This window comes from Phoxinus phoxinus (genome assembly GCF_949152265.1).
Source record: "Phoxinus phoxinus genome assembly, chromosome: 9".
In the NCBI taxonomy this organism is placed as follows: domain Eukaryota; kingdom Metazoa; phylum Chordata; class Actinopteri; order Cypriniformes; family Leuciscidae; genus Phoxinus; species Phoxinus phoxinus.
In genome coordinates, this window is record NC_136884.1 from 16,511,880 (window position 1) to 16,534,510 (window position 22,631).

Below are 22,631 nucleotides of genomic sequence, written 5' to 3' on the forward strand. Positions count from 1 at the left end.
AGATGAACATTAGAAAGTGCACATGTCATTGGGAACCTAAAGCATACAAGACAAGAAAGCTTTCCTGTTGTCACCTACTTGGGTCGTTCACCCCATAGCAACACTGGAATTCCAGACGTGGTTGACCTAAAAACAAACAATGGTCCCTTTTGAACATTATTCTCACTGTCAGTAACTTTGCAACTACATGTCAACTAACTCTCATTAGAGTATTAGTACTGTAGACTGTCTGCTTAAAGGAATAGTTCACTTAAAAATGTGTTAACTTTGTGTTCAGCAGAAGAAAGAAATTCATACAGGTTTGAAACAACTTGAGGGTGATTCCTTTAATATCTGCTAACTCTTTATTGTAATAGTCCCCGAACAGAAATTCATTTAACTATAAGTAACTTTGCAACATGCCAACTTATTCTAACCCCAACCCTACCAGTCTACTAATACTCTACTAACACTGTAATACATGATATGTGAAAAACATATACTTTGCATTGTTGTAGTATCATAAGGTATTAGGACATTTAGCATTTACATAACGGTTAATCAGTCATCACTTGATTACATGTTTTTATACTTCACATTAAAGATGTGATTGGGCCAGCCCAATGTCAATCAAGAAAATAACCAATGGGCCGTTGATCTATGTGTTTCATGCGGTGTCAGAAAAAAAATAAGCGCTGACTTTTTTTTACCAATGCATTACACCAGCACTTACCCAGCGCCGCCGATTAAGCAAAACAAAACAAAACGAATGGGCCGCCGATGTACGAGTTTTATGTGCCGTTAAGAAAGAAAAAAAAAAGTATGAGATGTATCGGCCCAAAAAGCACGTCGGCCCACCGGGAAACTTTAAATCCTACCTGTTGCCTTTCGCCATACACGTATTTAGCTGCTGTCGCATCAATTTACATGCCATATCCTTTTCCCTCTTTCTTTTTCTATTTTAGCCCCCGACAGCTTTTTTGCTTAATCCATGTTTTTCGACGACAACTCACTACTCGTACCTGCTCGCTCAGCGCTTACGGCGCTCGCGATATTATTAGAGGGGACTCTTATATGTCAAAATTCTATGATGGAATCTTATGAGGGTGCCTACTCTGTAAGTCCTCTAAAATGTTATATAACATTGAGGAAATGCAGAAATTATTTAGAAACGCACAACAGCAGCTACATATAGAAAATACTTTAAAAAAAAAAATGTTACCATCGCTTTGGCGCCCCCCATTGTGCAGCGCCCCTATGCACCACATAGCGCATACCCACTTTTTGCGCCACTGCAGGCTTATGTGCCGGGGCTGAGCCCCGGAGAGCCCCGGCCCAATTTAACCACTGGTCCCATCTGCTTTGATGTCGTTGACTCTAGCCTCTGCTGTCTGAGAGTCGCCAACGAGTTTTTCGACAGTGTTGATCTCTTACGAAGTTGTTGGAGGAGCTCTATAGAGAAACCTGCGAGCAAAACGCAAGAATACAGCGAAGAAATTCCCGATTTGCATAGCCCTGCTTTAACTTTAGTCGATATGTATTTCTGTAGCATTGTGCTAAGCAATGTAATATACGGTCAGACAGTCAGATTTGTATATTTCCACTTGTTGAACATTCCAAAATAGTAGAAGTTGACAACAGACACTTCTTGGATCTTTAACCCAACCCATGTGTCAAATAGTGATAAAAGATAAACATTTCAAGTATGTTATGACAAACTAGCCTGGTTCTACTAGACTCTCGTACATTTCATACATTTCATAAATGTACATTTCTCTGTAAAGCTGCTTTGAAACAATCTGTATTGTATAAAGCGCTAAAGGTGACTTGACTTTTTTTTTTTTACAGGTGTGGTTTGTCCATGTTTACACATTACCACTGAGATACGCACATTATGCAGTTTGTCTTTTGCACAACACATGGAAAAAAAAATACTTGTTACTAAATAGATAGTAACTAAATTGCGACTGGATACTAAAATTCTTTGGTAGTAATTTGAGAGGGTAGCGACTAAAGTTGGCATCATCTAAAGTGGTTCACACTATATTTTTAGACTATTTGTTCATTGCAACTAATCTCACTAACCTTGAAGAACATTGAAGCACACGGTGAACTCAAAGGCACAAGAGACAAAGACTATGGGTCTTCATACACTAAATATACACTACTATTCAACAATTTGGGGTCAGTAGACTGCAGTAAGGATGCATTAAATTAATCAAGTGACCGTAAAGACATTTATAAAGATTTCTATTTAAAATAAACACTTTCTTTCCAACTTTCTATTCATGAAAGAATACTGAAAATAAGGAATAATCCATTAATAATAATAATAATAAGAAATGTTTCTTGAGCACCAAATCAGCATATTATTGCATATTTATTGAAGAATCACATGACACTTAACTTTTGACTTTGTGTGTGATGAACAATCAAGTGTTTGTCAGGGCTGGTTCACACAGAACCTGTTTTTGCGATTAAAAACATGATAAAGAGAGAAGTTGAAGGAATAAAAAAAAAAAGCGAGGTCTGGGGAATTTTTTCTTGTTTTCTCTATTTTTAGAATGCTAGAGAGTCAGTCTTGCGTGTGTTCAAACACAATAGCGTTGTGGACTGGAAAAACCTGTTCTGTGTAAAACTTAGGGCTTTCAAACATTAAATATCTTTAGTTCAGTCAAATTATTCATGTCTATCCATGTCAAACTTATATGTCAAATAATTGATCAAATACAAAAAAAATGAAACCTACAGATGCAAATATATACACAAACCAAAACATTTTATCCAAAAAAATTACAAAAAATGGTATTATACTAAAGTAATAGATTATAAAACAGTATAAAACACTGTCATTCATTCAAACTCAATCAAAGTACAGTAATCTTACAACTTCATTTAAAAGGCCCATTCTGCTTGTAGGTATTTAGTCTGGATTGTTTACCCACAATCCACGTTTGGAGTGGAAATGGTGGAGAAAATTTTTCAGGTGGAGTCGTTCCACCTCTAACCCATTGCCTAAGATTCTAAAAAAGAGAACAATAAGAGGTTTAAAGATATATTTTAGGATAATATAATAATTATACATTTTTTTAATTAAAGGTGCACTCAGTAATTTAAAACAAAAAATGTTTTTGTCGCAGTAACACCTATGGCATGGATGGATGTTTATTGCTTGTTTAGTCTAGTTTTGTTGTTTCTTGTTTTCCAGTACACACATCACTCTTACAGTCGTGTACTACAATATTCAAGGAGTTTTTGCATGTTATTGACACTTGTGTATTTAGTATTTGCATTGGGTTCTTTTGTTATACACTTGTTTGCTTGTTTCAGTACTTTTGTTTGTGCTTTGTAAAGTACCTTGAGCGCTGTTTAAATATATACAGTAAACATATTATCATTATTATTAAATTAGCAGTAGTAGTAGTACTTGTATGACATGTTTAGTCATGTAATTTCAAAATGGAGGTGCCAACTCCTTGTAGAATAAAACCAGCTTTTCTTGGAAGACTGATTATTCATCTCACGTGGTAGTACATCATTGAAATAATATATCTCAAAAGTTCTATCATTTCTTTAAACTCGTTCAATTGGCGAAAAATTACTGAGTGCACAGGTGTAATCAAGGAAACACTAGGATTTTTTTTGATAATTTCAAAGACAATAGGCTTTCATTACCTGTCTAATAACTCCCAGTCTTCACCCCCCCATTGGTCTTTGAATTCTCTGGTGTTCATGCCACCAATACGGTCCATGTCTGACTTGTAGATTCCAAGCAAACCATAACCAGCTAACTCCCAAAAACCTATGGAAGAGCAGAGATATTTGAGCTTACTCAAACAATGCCATCTTGAAAAACAAACAAAGAGTACATTAGCATTGTGAACTAGATTTGCATATCCTGAAGGAAGATTTGTCTGCAAAGCAGTAAAAGTACAGTGTTAATGTTTTAGATAATCTTAGGTTTTGGTTTGGCATAAGAGCCACTTTAAAGAGTACTAGTACCAGTTGGGGCTCTTGGTGAAGCACCGCAATCCAACCTCAAGACCACTGGAGCATACACCATCTTTCCCTCAATAGAGTGTTTTCGTATACTGTTTATTATATTCACAGGATAGTAGAGGTGCAGGTCACACAGGAACAAAATACTGTGCTCATCCTGAAGAAGAAGGACCAAAATTAAAACTTTTCATTCATTCATTCATTCAGAAATCGAAAAGAAATCGGAAACATGAAGAGCTTTTATTGTTAAAACGAGGTTACCTACTTCGACAAGATCTACTCCAGCTTGAAGACCACCCGTTCTTTGAAAATTACCCTCCATCCTCTTAAACTTGTAACTGTATATTTGAAGTGTGAATGTTGACATAATTAGCCATTGATATTGCGCACTGAAAAACACACTCATATGTACAAAAGAAGTTTAAAACAAAGTGTTTTACCTGGGTAATTTTGCCCTTTTGAGTCTTTTCTCAATATCTATGTCAGAGCTGTTGTAGTCTATAATTATTACATTAAAGTTTTTGTCCCCAGTTTTTCTGTACACTTTTTCCATTTCCCTGATAAACTGTATGATCCATCTGGCCTGATTTTTCACTGTTTGGAGACAAATGAAACTTGAAAACACAGTTTTTGAACACATACATGGACAATATCTGATGATGCAAATCAAAGCATTGTTGTTTTCAGTACATTTCGATAGTCCACTTTAGACATTCTACAAACGATAAGTAGCTTCATAAGTATAAGTAACTACTGTACATGTCAACTAGCAGTCATTAGAGTATTAGTAGACTGTCTGCCCCGACAGACATTCTACTGACTATAAGCACCTTTTTAACTTGTCAACTTATTCAATTAATCCAAATTCTTTAAAACCTAACCTTAACCTAACAGTCTACTAACAATCATCTGAGAGTTAGTTGAGATGTAGTTGCAAAGGTACTTATGGTAAGTAGAATGTCTAAGGTGGAAGAATTTTTGACTAGTAGGAAACGTTCACATTGTTGTCATTCTTGTAGTTACAAGGTAATTACCCAGTAAGCTCATTACATAAAAGTGTCATTCCATCATGTGACCAAATTCTCAGACGGACGAGAATTTCAGGAAGGTGTTTTTGGAAACGAAATTTCACATAGAATAAACAGAATTCACACCTGTTTATTAGTACCTAAAGAAAACATATTACTATCTTAAGTAATATACTTTCTTAGTTAGTATTTTTGTTTTGTTTCCAGTCCAAATATCTAAAAATTCTTAAACCAAGAAGTGTTTACTAGAGAAGTAAAATGACATAAGAAATTCTATTTTGTTTTAAGATAAAAATAAAGTAATTTAAGTAATTTTTGCTTAAAACGAGCAAAATTATCTGCCAATGGGGTAAGAAAAAAATTCTTGGTTTCCATTTGAATTAAGATTTTTTTTCTTGTTTTCTATTCGAATTCAGATTTTTATGCTTACCCCATTGGCAGATAATTTTGCTTGTTTTAAGCAAAAATTACTTAAATTACTTTATTTTTATCTTAAAACAAAATAGAATTTCTTATGTCATTTTACTTCTCTAGAAAATGCTCCTTGATTTAATAATTTTTAGATATTTGGACTGGAAACAAAACAAAAATACTAAGTAAGAAAATCATTTTTTGCAGTGCACCCTTCCAGGGTAGATAAGGTATTACAGCAATTTTTTTAAAATTGTTTTTCATTCAGTTATTGAATTTCCACTTATTTTACTGCTTGATATAGCTTAATCCTAATGCATTATTATAATTGTGTATTTAGCTTTTGAGAAGATCTATTTTGGTGTGTTGAGCATTTGGAGTCTAAAGAAATGAATTTTGTAAGTACTGTAATTCCAACAAGACCTGCAATACGGTTAAAAGACAGATATTGATTCATCCATTTAGTTTCACCTGCCACAATTACATGAACAGTAGCAGATGGTTTCCAGTTGAATTCCTTTGGACTGCAGAGAAATTGGCTCGATGTACCCTCAGCTTGTGCATAAACGTAACGTGAAACAAGAACTTTCTGACCATGTGGGCCCACAAGTTCCAGTTCCACCAGATAACGACTGCCCACGTCCTTGTCTTCACGCCTTACAACATTCACCACACGCAACAGGGAGTAATCACTGTGAAGATATACAAACGTAAAAAATAGCATAACTCCAAAAGTATGTGGACCTGACACACCTACTTTGTGTGTGTTAATATTTGAACGACATGTAAATAGTTTTTACCAGGGGTAAACTGTCACTTTAAATTATGCTTTAATTGTCTAGAACATGGACACGCCACGCCCCAACCCAAGTTAACATTTCAAATGTTGATATTCAAAAAATGAACATAAATGAACGTTCTAAATAAAGAAAAGAAAATCGAAATATCCCTCCCCCCACCTCCACCCCCATTTTGGCTTTTCTTGAGTGAGGAAGGTTGAAAGAGGTAAAAACTGGACAAGCTTACCGTGTCTCTTCTCTGGAATGCAGTGCATTTAAAAAGGCTCTAACGATGTGCATGGCATGATCTTGGGACATCACAATGTTTCCAGCTGTTCTGCAGGAATTTGCCACAACGGCAGTTTGCTTTGAAGCAGCATTGAGGGGTTGCACGTCATAGACACGCTGCCAAAAAGGGGCTTCACCTGAGTTTTTGTAAAATGTTTTAGAGTACTGAATTCAGCAATTATTGCATTTGCACTGTATATAATTGGAGCCTACAATTGTGAAAATAATGGTTCTTCAAGTGTTCTTTGAATCACTCTAGGTTCAGAATAAGTACTGTCTAGGTCACAAAGAACTGTCTTCATAATAAGAACCATTTTTTTTCTGTACTGCGGCTGCACTGTAGGGTAGCATTAATGATATGGACTCAATCCGAATGTCTCAAATGTCAGGTGTGCTTATAACCTGTTTTGAGTATACACAAAGATTCAAAAACATTTTTTTTGGATGTTATCATAGGTTCTTCCAACGCTATCTCTAGACCAATTCGTATGAATTTGTACGAGTGATTAAAAGGTGGCTAATTCGTACGAATTTGTACGACCTCACTCTTTGTACGATTTGTCTAAACCCACGTGATGGGTAGGTTTAGGGGCGGGGTCAGGGGTAGGTCATTCGTATGAATTCATACGATTTTGGCAAATCGTAAAATATGTACGATTTAGCAAAAAACATACAAATTTGTACGAGTGAGGTCGTATGAATTGGTACGAATTAGCCACCTCGTAAAATTCGTACGAATTGCCGTGAGATCGGGTTGGTTCTTCCCATTACCATATATATATACTGGGTTTCAACGTTATTGTATTCATTTGGAATTGATTAAAAAATACATTTTTTTTTATTAAAATCCATCTTTATTTTAGAGTACTGTGAACAGATTTTATAAAGCTGCATCACCTACAACACTATATAGCCTAACACAATGGCCAAATAGCAGTTTACATTTTACATTAACATGGCCTGTAACATCAACCAAAAAGGAAATTTCATGTGCAGAATCCTTCACAATGAGACAGGAATTTCATTTTTACTTGAACTATATCACTTTAAGGTGTAAAATTAGTTTTTCTGGAACCTTTATTTTCAGGATTAATATTGGAATAGGAGTTTTACCTGTATCTATCTTTATATCAGGGTCTTCAACCTCAGTCAAGTAAGCAGCAAGTCCTTTACTGAAAAAGTGAAGCATGTACAATAAATGTAAGAGTCGCATAGGTAGTTACAAGCAAGAAATGCAGGTAAAACTGGTAATGTGAAGACTATTACAAGACAACATCAGGTAATACTGTATGCGTCATACTTTGCCTGAAACAATGGATCTTGCGTGTAAAAGCACATCTCATCATTGAGATCATGCGTTTGCCTTGTGTAGTCATTTGGGTACACTGAAGAAAAGTAAATCTATAAGAACAAGAAACAGGGCCAAATATATTAATTATCCTGACATTTTACAGGATCTGCCTCTTTAGAGTGGCAAGTTGTCACAATGTATACAATTGATCAATTTAATTACAACATTTAGCCAGAAGAGTAATTTGTTCTTTCGGTGACACTTTACAGTTCAGTACAGTTTTTATATTGTTCTTTGTTAAATCATGTTATCATGTTTATACTTGTATAGTTGTACTTAGAATATATTTAATACACAAAGAGAACTCTGGCACCAATCCACTTAACGTTGACACGAGACATAGAACAGGATGAACAGGATATATTTTCTCTAAATACACAGGGCTATATAAATAGATACAAGAAACTGGCATGTAAGAAACTAATCCATGGAAACTAACAATGATTGACTGGGAACACAGGAACAGAACAAAATCAAACTAACATATCAGTGATGTATGTAGATATTAATAGTAAAAAAAATAAATGCAGTAAAGTTGTTCATTGTTAGTTCATGATGTCAAAAGCATTAACTAATTTAACAGCAAATTTAACTTTATTGTAAAGTGTTAAATATTTATTGCATTTCTCAACGTTTACACTGCCGTTTCATAAATTGTTGGTGTGATAATTTTTTAGCTACTTAAAGAACTGTTTTCGAGTTCAGTCAGCGAACACAGCACAACACAATACAGTATTTTTGGGCAAGTACAGTGTTTTATAAGAACTTTCCATAAACATAATAATGTTTGCACTGTACAAACTTTACATTATGTCCCCTAATGCTACATACGTATATGATTTATAAGCATTTACTTAGCTTATCTAAATGGAGACATATAGACTTCTATTGTATTTATTTTAAAAAAGCTAGTTATAAATATAAACTAACCCTAACAAGGAAGGAACTTTATTTTTAGATTTTTATTTTTTACAAATGAGGACGTCCCTTAAAGGAGGTTTTGTCCGATTTATTTTTTGGTTCTCTGTAAAAAAAAAAAAGAAAAAAAAGAGACATACATTAAATTGAGACTGTAAATCACGTAAAATATGTTCCCTTTCGAATGGGAACTTGCACTGCGCCCCTAAGGGGCACTATGGGTAATGCCTCCAGCGTGACCGGTGACTGAAGAATGTGTCTAAAGACCACAAACTTGACATTGGCAGCCTATGACGTCACAACTGGTGCGACTGTGAAATACGTCATCATCTTTCTTGTCTTCAGGAGACCGTCTGTTTAAATGTGTGTCTAAATAGGCGAATCGGGACAGCCATCTGTGCCTCGCGGTTCAGGACCAGCTACAGCTGAGGCAAGAAGGAGACTGAAATCGTGGGATGGAGCTCGCCGACGAGTTAGAGAGAGGTATGAATATCTCTCATTCGTCGGCGGCTGGCGAGAGCGAGCTGCTAGATAATGACGTGTTATCCCTCCATCATCTGATCTGACAGCGAGCGCACTCCTCGCCTCAAGCCAAGATAAGAAGGACGAGGCTGTTGAGCTTGAGGATGTCTCTGACCACTCTCAGCCCGCCTGCCCGCGTATGACAAGCTGTTGGACGTTATGTCTCGCAGCACGGAACGATTAGATCTGCCGTGGAAGTGCGAAAAGCGCAAGAAGGTCCCTCAGAGCAGCCTCGATGAACACTTCCTGTCGGGACATAACCGCTCAGTTCTTATTTGTCTTCCCTTTCTCCCGGATCTTCACACTGAGGTGCGGAGATCTTGGGCAAATTCATATTCTGCACACATCCATCGTTCATAGGCAAACTATGCTGATGTGGAGGGGATGCAGGAATATGGTTATGCGTCGATGCCTCAGATTGAAGAGATGCTGGCTAGCTATCTGTCGGTAGGTGAGGCATCCACGGCGGCCATTGTGTCTACGGAGAGACATCTCTGGGTAAACCTGGCAGACATCGAGGAGAAGGAGAAAAAGTCGCCGGTTTCGCCTTCTGAACTTTTTGGCACATCCGTTGAGACGGTGGTCATGAAGTTTTGGGGGGAGAAGGTGCACTCCACTGCTTTAAATATGTTTATACCCCGTTGTTACAGGTATATACAACTCAAGCCACAAACGGGTCTGGCTCGTCCCAGTCTGAGAACTGGAGGTGAGACCAGAAGACGAGCACCGCCTCTCGTGCTCCCCCTCCTTCGAGCGGAGCGTGAAGCCAAAGGGAGAAGAAAATATCTCAGGGAAGTGATCCAGAGTAAATGCGCTGAGCGTTCTTGGGTCCCACAGGATAAATAACAGCTCTGCTCTGATAGTGCTGTCAGGTAGTTAGGCTTTCTGTGAGCCTCCTTGACTGTTTATTTTATGGAAAGATTTTTCTCCTCTACCTTGAGAGTCATTACGCTAAGGCATTCTCTTTTCAGAGCACCGCTCAAATAGCATCATCAAGTAGTTGGCTTTCTGTAAACCTCCTTGGTAAGCTGAGTATAGAGTATACTGAGTATAGGACACTACATGGCCTCCTCTTGCTTTAGAGAGTTGTCATGTTGAAGCCTCCATCCGCAGTGCTCAGGCTGTACTGTACTGTACTTGGATGTACTGTAGCTAGGCCTCCTCTCTCTCTCTCTCTCTCTAGGCCTCCTCCGAGCTAAGAGCAGCTTGGGGCTAAGTTGTTAGGCTCTCTGTGAGCCTCTTTGGTCACTGGTCACTCTTGAACTAGAGCGTTGTTAGGCCTCCTGTCGCTTTAGAGTCGTTCTATTAGAGGCCTCCGCTATTCTGAGCTACGCCCATTATTGTTTCAGGTTGTTAGCCCTGTTATGTAGCTTCCTGGACAGGCGTAGGATGTAGTGCATTTCTTCTATGAGCTCAGCCATAGGCTAAGTGGTTAGGCTTTCTGTGAACCTCCTTGCTACTGTGGGTGTAGCTAGGACTCCTCTCGCTAGGGAGAGTCATCTAACTGATGCCTCCGCTTCCCATAGCTCCTCTAGGACAGGGTTTTTGACTTGTAGGCTCTCTGTGAGCCTTCTTGCAAGATAAACATGTTTATATTTCACATATAGAGGCCGTGGTTGCACTCTAGAACCCTCCGACATCACCCACAGTTGTTATCAGTGCCAAATAATCAGCAAAAATCAGTGTTTATAAAAGAAACTGAGAATTTTTTTTCAGAATCAGAGCTTAGTTTATGCAGAGATTAAAAATGTTTAACTTACCAAATTGACACCTTGATATCGTTCAATCTGTTGAGCAAGTATATAACTTGGTTTGTAATGGCATTCGGGAAACAAGTCTTTTAGGTAGGATTCATCTAGCATTTTATCTGATTAACAGAAAGAGAACAGTCAAAATGTCATTCGGGTAATTGTAATCTTCTAATTTCCATGTAAATTGGAGATAATGCTGACGTTTATAGATGTAATCCCGTGGGTCTTCTCTGATATTTTCTCCTACAGGATGAGGTGACAAGGGAACCGGCTTAAGGAGTCTGTCGTAACTTGCTTTTGTTTGAGGTATGTGCTCAATATCTCCCATTTGTAGGGAAGATTCATCTGACAAAGAAATGAGTGTACATGTTTTCATAAGGAAAAAAATATATTAAAGGTTAGTTCACCCAAAAAGGATTATTAATTACTCACCCTCATGTTGGTCCAAACCCATAATACTTTAATTAATCTTCGGAACACAAATAAAATAATTGAATGAAATCTGAGTGCTTTCTGTCCCTCCATTGACAGCTAGGCAACTACCACTTTCAAGCCCCAGAAAGGTAGTGAAGACATAATGAAAGTAACCCATTGCGTCGCTCCATAAAATTAAGGTTAAACCACTGGAGTCACATGGATTAATTGAATGATGTCTTTACTACCTGGTGATTGAAAGTGGTAGTCGCGTAGACTTTCAATGTAGGGACAGAAAGCTCTCTGATTTCATTAAAAAATCTTCATTTGTGTTCTGAAGCACATAACATCACATCAACAACATTTTGAAAAACTTTGACCATTTCCCTCATCAGGCTCATAATTTTGTCATTTTGCGACAAACATACCTTTGTATAATGATAAAAACTCAGATGTTATCACAGAAAAAGTGCCATTGTCATGGTTTAAACTCCACTGCAGAAGAAAAACAGAATCTGAGATCAACAAAATGTACCATGTTCAGTTGATTGTACAAGCTAAACTTTTTTTTGTAACACACACAAACAGTACATACCGCAATTTCCAGATGATCAATTCCGGCATTCTGTTTTAAAACAACTTCAAAAAAATATTTCATGTCTTTCACTAACCTAGGGAAGAAAGAGAGACTGGCATCAGTTGGGTTCTATACAGTCTTTTTTGATGAGTTTTTTTTTAAATATCCAAAAATAAATATCCCGTACAAGATAGGTTTGGATATTTGTGTTGCAAATTTCCAATACTCGCCTGGAGCCGTCCATTCATTTCCTGTCTGATTAGTGAACAGAAACATACCACAATCATAATTAGACACTCAAGTCACATTTTATGTCTGTTTTTACATAACATTTAAAATTTAACATTTAACATTACATAACATTTTATCCCATTGGATTTTTTGATGCAATCTCTTTGTCTACGAGGTATCGGGGCTCACTCCACTAGGAGTGTGGCTTCTTCTTAGGTTCTAAGGGTGCGCCATTACAAGATGTTTGTGCTGTGGCAGACTTGTCCTGTCTGCACACATTCAAGTTTCTGGTATTGTTTGGATATGAATCCAACCCCAGGACCTCAGGCCATAAGTTTTTGGCATTAACCTAAGAGTACGCCCTTTTGGGATGTTGAGTTGTGGCTGATTATTCCTTCCTCACACATTCATATAGTTCCTCAGTTGGATGGTTTATACCCCAGGATGCAGGTATTTTAGGGTTTATGAAATGGAAGTCATAAGTTTGTTGGTTTGTTATTTCTCATAGCTTATCAGGTGCACAGCATGCTTTGCCTCTAAGTAGGACTGGGAGAAAAAAAATCGATTCACCTACAGTAGTTATCGCGATTTTTTTTTTTTACAATTCTAAAATAGATTTTTATCTATTCCAGAATCGATATTAATTCAAATTCAGTTACTTTATTTTTGTCCTTGCTTGACTTGTAGATGAGGTTGACAGAAGTTAGCCACTTTCGTTCCAACTATGAGTGTTGAGTGACGTAATATCCCAAGTGGATGCGTAAAAGAAACGTGAGACTGAAAGCTCTGAAAAGCCCTCGTGCTACTCATATGCTGAGAGAGAGTTAAGACAATAGACCTGCACGATTCATCTTTAAAAGACTGTGATCTCGATTCAAACACCCGCGCGATCTTTCAATTCGTCTGTCTATTAAACTATGACAAAATCATATCGCAACATTCGAAGCTGCGTTGGCGCTGCCGCTGACCCGGAGAGTTGTCATGAAACAGCTTCACAAACAGTCTATTTCTGTGATGCAATAGTTATAATTATCATATAAGTACTTGGATAAAAGTTTAAAGTTCAAATATGAACACTGATGTCTACGATAGCGATCAAAATCATTTTTTAATAGAAACTTGGTGCTTAAAATAACGCATTTATTGATTATTCAAGAGAATTGAATATTGTATGTTGTTTCTGAAATAAAAGTCAGTAAGATGTGATTTGTTTTTGTAAATATGACTCATCTTGTGCATAAGCGTATGATTTAACTTTCCCCGATGGTCTAGTGTTAAAAAAAAGGCAATATATTGCAATATCGAATCGCAATTATTATAAAAATCACAATACATATTGTGTCGACACGCAAGTATCGTGATAGCATCAAATCGGGAGATAGGTGTATCGTCCCAGCCCTAATTCAAAGAGTGTGGTTTCTTAGGTGTGCCGTTATGGAGTGTTTTGTGCTGCAGTGGGCTGTCCCTTTCTGTGCAAATTCATGGATTTGATTCTATATGGAACTTGCAAAGGGAGGATTCTAAGGAATCTCCTGGAGGCTAACAGGTCTGTCCATATTGCCCGAGTATCTTCCAGGCCAACTGATTCAAAATGTGTTCTCCGTGGATAAGTTTAGAGTTTTGCCTTTATGTTAGGTTAAGTTCCTTTTCAGGCTTACAAGGTGCGCAGTATGCTTCACCACCAGGCACTGGGGGGACTACCTTCATGGAGAAGTCATCTAAGATTGTGCCCATTCAGTCTAGACAATTTTAGTTACCTGTGAGACGCTCCATTTGGAATGTACTGTACGTCTCTTGGCTTTTTCTGATTAATATGATTTTATATGTGTGTGTTGCTGCAGGCTGGTGCTTTCCACATGCATTCATGTAAGTTTAATTGGACTGACATCTGGCCTTGACTCCTTTGGTTTAATCCTTACCTTAGACCAAAAGGTTTGTGCTTGTTCATACTTTAAAACCTTGTTGGTTGGGGAGTTTTTCAGTATGACGACGTGGGTATTAACGTTCCCATAGCGTCAATGTTACCTTTTGTTCATCAAAAAGTCTCATATTCTGTTCCATGGGTTTTGAATGACATTTAGTGTGTCACAGTGTGCCACTAGTGTGATACATTGCATTATTTTATATTCAGTTTCATAGTAAATCTCACCCACTTGAATCTCTCACCCACTTGAATCATTCACACCAGAAATTACCTCACCAACATAAGCGAGAAGTTGAAGGTGTTCTGGACTTTCGTTTAAACTGAGCCAGAACTCCGAGTTATCATCAGAGGCAACAGCAAAAATAAATTCTTCTATAAACAGAAAAATATTAGTATATTTGTTTACTTTTATACATTTAATATAAAATAAATAAAACCTTTTTTTTCAAGCTGGACCTACCAGTTTCTGAAGGATGAATGTAGCCAAAGATTCTTAGACCATAATTGGTCCATTGAGGGGACACAGCAAGTCTGCTCACCGTAGTACGCACCTTTACAAAACACAATATTATATTATACACTAAGACTGTCATTGTTAATAGTATACAACTAAATGTGTGTAGAACTAACATTGGGAAATAGGGGATAGAGCAGGTTATTCCTAAGTTGATCAAGGGATCCGCCGCAACAGTCTTCAAAAACGTGCATATTCACTCGACCCTGAGGGGAAGATAAAATGCACCATAAAAAAGCAATCAAACTAGGCACAGATAAAATGCAATAGTTGCAATTTATGAATATGTATAATATAATAATATATGAATCTTATTTTAATTTTGGGGGAACTTTTTGTATATTGCGTAATGCTTAAACATTTTCTCCAGAGTCTAGTAGTGGGTCAGTGAACCAATTCAAATTAGTTATAATTTCAACAGAGCACTTTTTACACCCCATACCCATAATTAACTTACAATAAAATAAATAATTGTGAAATGTATGATATTTTTACTCCTAAACGTAAGCCATTATATGCAGTTATTGTTGGATTCAGATATAACAACGGATGGCTTTTTACAAAATGATATTAGGGGTTTTATACAAAGTTAAAATCACCATCTTGTGGTTGGTTACTTTGTCAAGAGAAAGTTTTTCAAAACTTTACAGAAAATAAAAAAAAAATCTGAAAAAAATCTGTTTTTCACATTTAAATCACAATTAAATTAATAAAATTAATCTTATACACACCTGAAGTGTTTTGATTGGCTGTTGGTCATCAGCAATCTTTATTTTTTTATTTTTTGGGGAAAGTAAAAAATAATAAACTATTTATTTTAAATCAGGGAAATGGAACAAAAATTGTCTTGACTCTTATTCAGATATTGTACATACATCGTGATGATGACAATGTCAACAATCTTACCTGCATTCCCTGTGCTTCAGGAGGTTCATTTTCTAGAGGTGATTTCCTTCTGTAGATATCTTGTGCAACCACATTTGTTTTTTCAGGCCCTTGAGGATGCCAAAATATACAAAGCAAAAGTATGCAAAGCATCAACATTTGAATGTTTAGGGCTGGGCGGTATGGCCTAAAAAAAAATAAAACCCCTAGATTTTTTCAATTTTTTTTTAAACATTTTCCTTCTGGGATTTGATCTGGATTTCCCCCTTGGATGTGCAATCAGGAACAACAAGCCAAAAAGACAAGATGGCAGGCCCTGCCTTTGTAAACAGTGAAAATGTAACATAACATAAAATGGGTGGATTGGGATTGGCTGGATGTAAAAAAAGAAAGAAAAAAGAAACGCATCACAATTATAAGTGTATCGTGATTGTCAAAACATTTGGTACCTAAACAGAATTTGATTAGGTTTAGTGACAACTCATTATGTTTACAAGGTACACTGACTGCATGCTACTGTTTATATTATTGCTTGACACAAATTTCACAATTTCAATAGCGTTGGCGGATGTTAAAGAGAAACCCGATTTTCATTCAAACAAATCGACGTACATTTCACATTCGAGTTAATCGATAAAATCGATTTATCGCCCAGCCCTAATGTACATACTGGATTCACATAATTGTATTCTAGTAAATCTAAGGCATTTTACTCTTTTTAATTATTTTTCACGGCCCCAGCCTAAGGATTTAAACTTTTATGTGATGACCATACAAAAAATAGGGTTGTCCGTGGTTTCAGAATTAGTTGTTGGTGTATAGGATGGCCTGGATGAGTGTGAGATTTCCCGGCCTGAAATGTTGTCCCAGTCCTGCCTGTTCTACATGCATGCTGGTTGTTCAGCCTAGATTTATAGCTAACAAAATTTTAAATGTAAATCCTTTTGTATTCATGTATTAATATTATGGATGGTGCATTATCATCCAGTACATGCGATCACCATCTTTAAATGTGGCTCCAACCAGCAGCAACAAAATATGCAACGCATTCTCATCCTAGGGCGTCATATACTGACACTTGTGACAAAACGTCTACATCCAACGCACATGGCACCCTTTAGCGTCAATATGACATGCACAGTTATGGTTGGGTTTAGGTCTGGGGTAGTGTTAGGGTTAGACCGCTAGGAGGCGCCTTCTGGCCCATTTTTATCTGCGTCTCATATTGACGCTAAAGGGTGCCATGTGCGTTGGATGTAGACGTTTTGTCAAAGCGTCAGAATATGACGCCTTGGGATGAGATCGGGCTGAAATATGATACAACAAGCATGCTATATAACCATAGGACTAGTTTTAAAACTAGTGTAGTCTGGTCGGGGAAGCATGCACCCTGTAGCTCTGAGTCATATGCAGTGCGCAGCTAAGCAAGTAAGTACAGTGTCTTTCTCATTCGTGAAAATTATTTCTGCTCCCGTCGTACTGAATTCCATTGGTTGTGGAGGTGAAGATGACGACTCCCATGATTCCACACTCCTTCACAGGACCATCAAGCTACAATGTTGTTAGTGTTGAATAACAGACCTCTGCAGTGAACGTACCTACTGTGTATTTTTCATAAGTATTTTACCGATAATCTAGATAAGCTACTAGAAGCCTAAGTAACCTAAGTAACAAGCAAATATTCAATAACATTTGCACTAGCAACCACCAGTACAGTACTGATAGCAAGTTGCTGAAACTTATTAGCCTATTGCTGATACCTGATAAGCTTAGCACAGCATGTGACAATGACACCAGATATAAACCTAAAACACAGCCATGTTTCTAAATAACGAATGGGCTAAATAACCTTAAAACAACTAAGTAACAGCTTTTAGACCAAGCAGTGTTTCAATAACATATATGTTAGATAGCCTTTAAAACAAGCATGTTTCCAATAGCTAGCAAATAGCCTTAAACACAATTTATATTTCTGCGTCGAACTCACGCCGTAGCTACGACGTAGGCTGTGTGTTGCATGTATACACTACGGCGTACCCTGACGTGCAACTCTCCAAAAATGTAACAACGCGTCATTTCTATGCAGACGCAAGCGCTGTGATTGGTCTGCTAGAACCCCTCCCTCTGGTTTCACATGCTCCCTCTGCATGTGTAATTTTGCGTCAACGCGAACAACAATGCAGAAATATAAAGGCTTGTTTGACTTGAACCGGCGCTGCACAGGCCGATCGGTTTTATGAAATCAAAGTACAGCGAGAGCGATTCAAAAGCATACGAAGACTTTCAGAGATGAATGGAGAGTGAACCACATCGAGTCCTGTGTCAATAATGCAGACTGAGGTCACTTCCAAATCAGGCAGCTTATGATCGATTATGAGTTGACTAACGTAACCTGCCAGAACTGATGCTACACTTATGATGAAACATTTTCAATTAATAAAATTATCAAATATTTATTTCATGAATGACTATTATTATACTAACTCATTATTCATATTTATTCTATTTAATAATAATAATTATTTATTTTCTTTTAACTCAACCAAGAGTAATACATTTTCCTCACCCAAACTCTAACCTTAATCTTTTCTGAATGTTAATTTTACAGTTTAATAAAAAAAAGATACTTCAGAGTACGTTTACATGACACGTAGGTTACTAAAAACTTGAAAGATGATACAGACGATAACGTTGTCAAAACGATCCCTGTTCACACAGATCCACCAAAACGCTGTATGACCCCCAATTTCCACCAACTGCGGAACGGCTGCGGATCCGCGGCGGAGTCAATAGGTTTCCATTAAAGTCAATGTGTGTATTTTCACAGACTGCGGAACGGCTGCGTTCCGACTCAGTCCCAGCTCCGGCGATCCGCAGCCCTCCGGAACAGATACGCAGAGCTTCTATTTTTGCCGGATGCCGCAGCCGTTCCGCAGCAATTCAGCACAGGAGAGATTGTGCGGGACAGGTTATATCGCACGATCATACGTGAATCTCGTGGGTCCTTGTGACTTCTGCTGTCAAACATGGTCGCAGCCGTTCCACAACAGATCCAACAGAAAAAAAACATATATAAGTCGCACTGGACTATAAGTTGCATTATTTAGAAATTAATTTAACAAAATCCAAGACCAAGAACAGACATTTATTCTGGAAAGGCAAGTTATTAAGCTACACAATAGCACACAGAACAACAGGCTGAATAGGTGTCCGGTATGTTAACGTAACACATTAACAGTTATTCAGCTACACAATAGCATAAAGAACATATACCTGGGAGGCTGAATAGGCTAAATTAACATAAGACAGCGAGTCCAACAAGTTACCGGAAAGCAAGTTCCCCAAGCTCCCGTGATCTCATTCCACAACACGGAATCCATTGAATTCTTCCTTGGTGTCGCTTCTGAACAACTCCGCCAATTCAGAATAAATTCATTTTGATATATAAGTCACACCTGACTAGAAGTCGCAGGACCAGCCAAACTATGAAAAAAAATACGGTACTTCTGCACTATATTCCACATGTTCTGAAACTGATTAAATGATAACCTGCAACCTCCCCTCTAATATTTGTTTCAAAAGTCAAGTTCAAACTGTTTCAAAATTATCTGGCATCCTGATATGGATCTTAGGACTTGAACTCCATTACATAAATAAATCACTTAGACTTAGAAAATTAATTTTTAAGAAAAACTAAAAAGCATTAAAAAATCTGCCAAAAATTAAAAGTGACTCACCAGCAGGCACATTTCTTTTGCTTGCATCCACATGATATACTCCCAAGGATATGAAAATATAAAATACAATACATATAATGAGTAGATAAAATGAATATAGCATTGCCTTGCGGTGGTTATAAGCTCTCACAACTAACATTTTGCTGGACACTGAGCCTGGTATGATGCGCAGCATGTATTATGCTACTTCCACTGTCAGTCACACACACAAAAAAACCGGCTTAACAAGATAGGTGAAATGTCGTGTGACGGTGGCTAGTTAAATGTCCTGTTGGCTCTGTTTCACAATCTTTTGATACATTTTGCTCTAGGGGAGTGGGGCGTGAGGTATTAGGGTGGGGTGGGTGGTTAGGTAGGGTGGGGGTTGGGGTGGGTATTGAACATATAAAATGTCCTAACTAAAGGGTGAAAATCACATGATATGCTGATCTATTGTCCTTTGAGAATTCCCATTTATTGTTCCTATCTTTAAAAGCTTGTCATTGAATAAACATATGCTAGTAAACTAAATATAGTTTATATAATATAACTAATGTTATGTCCCTGGACGTAATTTCTCTTTGTTATTTATCTAATTTCTTGATGTTGTGACTTTTTATTGTGTGCAGTTCGTTGTCTCTCTCTTTTTCTCCCTCTCCCTCTCCCTCTGTTCAGGGCTTGTTGAAGAAGACATTGAGAAGCGGGAGCGCTTAAATGCTGAGAAAGACGGCAGTTTTGCAGAGCGCACTAACTTCTCATCTATGTAAATGGAATGTAAATTGTTCGTAGACTGGCATATTATTTAGAACAAAGACATTTTTTAAGCCCATGTCAAAGTGGATTTCGCAAAGGAAGATCTACGACAGTTAGTGAAAGTTAGCAATGAAGCAGAAAAAGCAATTAGTATGAAAGAGGTTATGAATATAGTATTTTTTGATATAGAGAAAGTGTATGATTCTATGTGGAGAGAAGGTTTAATGATTAAAATGCAGAGAATGGGTATTGGCGGAAGACTTTACAACTGGGTTTTAGATTTCCTAACTAATCAGACATTCCGTGTTAAAGTTGGAGATGCGATTTCAGAATATTTTAATATTTTAAATGGTATTCCTCAAGGTCGTGCTATTAGGCCGATTTTGTTTAATATTATGATAAATTATATTTTTATGAATGTTGGTAAAGACATTGGATCATAACTTTATGCAGATGATGGGGCTATATGGAAAAGGGGGAAAATATTAAACATGTGACTAATATACAGAATGCTATATTGAATATTGAAAGATGGTCGTATAAATGGGGATTTAAAATGTCAATTGAAAAGTCATGCTTCATGCTTTTGACTCGAAAGAAAATGACAGATACAGTACAGCTTAAATTATATGGTCAAAGTATGGAAAGGGTAGCAAAGTTCAAATACTTAGGGCAGTGGTTTGATGAGAAATGTATATGGAGGAATCATATTAATCAAATTGAAACTAAATGTAAAAAGGTAATACATCTAATGAGATCAACTACTGGGTATGAATGGGGAGCAGACAAATTATCACTTATGGATATTTATAGGGCCTTAATAATGGTCGTGTCTTGATTATGGGTGTAGGGTATATGAGGCAGCAGCTAAAAGTATTTTGGAAAAACTTGATAAAATTCAGTTCAGAGCCTTAAGAATCAGTATTGGTGCAGTTAAAACAACACCTACTAATACATTGCTGGTAGAAACGAGTTACCACTATATTTAAGACGTTCAATTTATCATTGGCATATTAAGTAAAGCTAAAAGGGTCTGGAGAGGAACAGCCCGCTATACTAAGTGTTTTTTGGGAATATGCACAACAAAGAAAATGTAAAGTTGGAACATTGGATTTAGTTGGAATATTTCTACAGTAGCTGAGGAATATGAACTAAACAGGGTAGAGTATGGACCAAACACTGTATGGGGTAATGCTCCTCCATGGATATACCCAGTGCCCAAGGTGGACTTTCATCTTATAGAACAGAAGAGGATGTTTGGTTCATAATTATGTGGAAATTAATTATTATAATTACATGACAATATTTACTGACGGATCTAAAGACCCAAGGAGTGAGCATGTAGGAGCAGGAGTATATATATCGGAGAGAGTTGTAATCTTTTTAGAATCTGTGTCACGGGAATGAGGACAGAAGAGACAATAGCAAGTAAAACTGGTTTGAGTCAATAAACAGCAGGTGGATAGAAGGTCTCTATCGCCTGGGGCGTCGGTTTGGTCTCAGCTTTGGTGGGGACGTCCCACCCCCACACCACCCCCTTATTTTTTCAGCCAATCAAATGACGGCGTTCCTTGTACTGTCGTACTGGCCATGGGAATCGATGCAAATAGATGCAACAGGGTTTTTTTCCTGGCTCAAAACCAGCGGAGTTGGTAAAATTCTGATGATGGTTTTTATTAAAAAGATAATTTAACTTGTATTTTTCATATACCAACATATAGCCTACTCTGTTTTCCACAGTACTTTTGTGGGTGGACCTCGGTACCTCTAGGGGGGTCCGGGGGCATGCCCACCCGTTAGAAAATTTTGTACATTTTAAAGATAAATTCATTAATCTGGTGCACTTTGAGTCAACAGAATCCGCTGTTAAAAATAAATAATCCACCCGCCCAAACCTATGATATTCTCTGATTTAGATGTCTGATCATCACATTACAATTATTCAAATTATCAGTTTTAAGCATGATAATATGGTAAAATGTCACACTGTAGTAGGGTGATTTAAAAATAACATATATTTAAAATAGCCTAAAAGTTCTTCTTTTGGCAAAATTACATTTCTTTAATAGCCTAAACCGAGGCGTTACTCCCTTCAAACTTAAATTGTCAATGTTTCATTACGTCATGTTGGAAAACTATCTTATCAGAATATATATATGTTTTACCTTTATAAAGGGCATTTCCCCCTACTTTTATTAAATGTAGGCTATGCTCAGCGCCAACGCTCCCACCACGCGCTGAAAAATTGCCTAATGAAAATAAATAATAATGCCGATATTATTTCAGTATAGAAACACAGACATCACGGGAGTCTCCCGCATATTGATAGCGGCTCACTGATGCCCGCGAATTAGTTAAAATCTCCCGGAATCGCGAGCGCACCCGCGAGACAGATACTGTGCTCCAAACCGCGTAGCGCGTGCACGGCAGAGAGGAAGACAGAGCGAGACCGCGGCACCGCGCGCCTCAAGAAGCGCATGTAATATGTTTGATGGACACAGGACAGAATGGACACAGGAACCCAACAGAACCGTCACGGTGGAAAAAGTGTATCTGAGCATGTGACTGTCTATCCGAGTTTTGTCGAGAGC

At 37.4% G+C, this 22,631-nt stretch overlaps 1 protein-coding gene across 2 annotated transcripts; it reads right to left on the reverse strand.

Moving 5' to 3' along the window:
• Positions 1–1,558: 1,558 nt before the first annotated feature.
• Positions 1,559–19,589, reverse strand: b4galnt3a (beta-1,4-N-acetyl-galactosaminyl transferase 3a). 2 transcript variants are annotated; one of them, XM_079623637.1, is made up of 20 exons: positions 19,309–19,589; positions 15,593–15,681; positions 15,418–15,453; positions 14,803–14,892; positions 14,633–14,723; positions 14,444–14,544; positions 12,205–12,272; positions 12,036–12,111; positions 11,869–11,935; positions 11,228–11,371; positions 11,036–11,142; positions 7,785–7,885; positions 7,598–7,656; positions 6,444–6,621; positions 5,889–6,109; positions 4,419–4,572; positions 4,244–4,316; positions 3,982–4,135; positions 3,655–3,781; positions 1,559–3,002 (listed from the first exon to the last, which is right to left on the reverse strand). In XM_079623637.1, exons 1-20 carry the CDS (start codon positions 19,481–19,483, stop codon positions 2,903–2,905), a joined length of 2,211 nt encoding a protein of 736 aa, XP_079479763.1. In that variant the 5' UTR covers positions 19,484–19,589; the 3' UTR covers positions 1,559–2,902. The 2 variants fall into 2 exon arrangements, with proteins under 2 accessions (XP_079479763.1, XP_079479764.1); XM_079623638.1 differs by lacking the exon at positions 15,418–15,453.
• Between the last annotated feature and the right edge of the window lie 3,042 nt (positions 19,590–22,631).

Bases quoted from the DNA above. Each gene is read 5' to 3' on its own strand.
- b4galnt3a (XM_079623637.1), bottom strand. From the start codon at position 19,483: ATGCTGCGCATCATACCAGGCTCAGTGTCCAGCAAAATGTTAGTTGTG. The intron at 4,317-4,418 runs GTAAAACACTTT...TCAAATATACAG, and splicing joins AAAAGGGCAAAATTACCCAG to TTACAAGTTTAAGAGGATGG. The intron at 4,136-4,243 runs GTAGGTAACCTC...CTTCTTCTTCAG, and splicing joins CTGGAGTAGATCTTGTCGAA to GATGAGCACAGTATTTTGTT.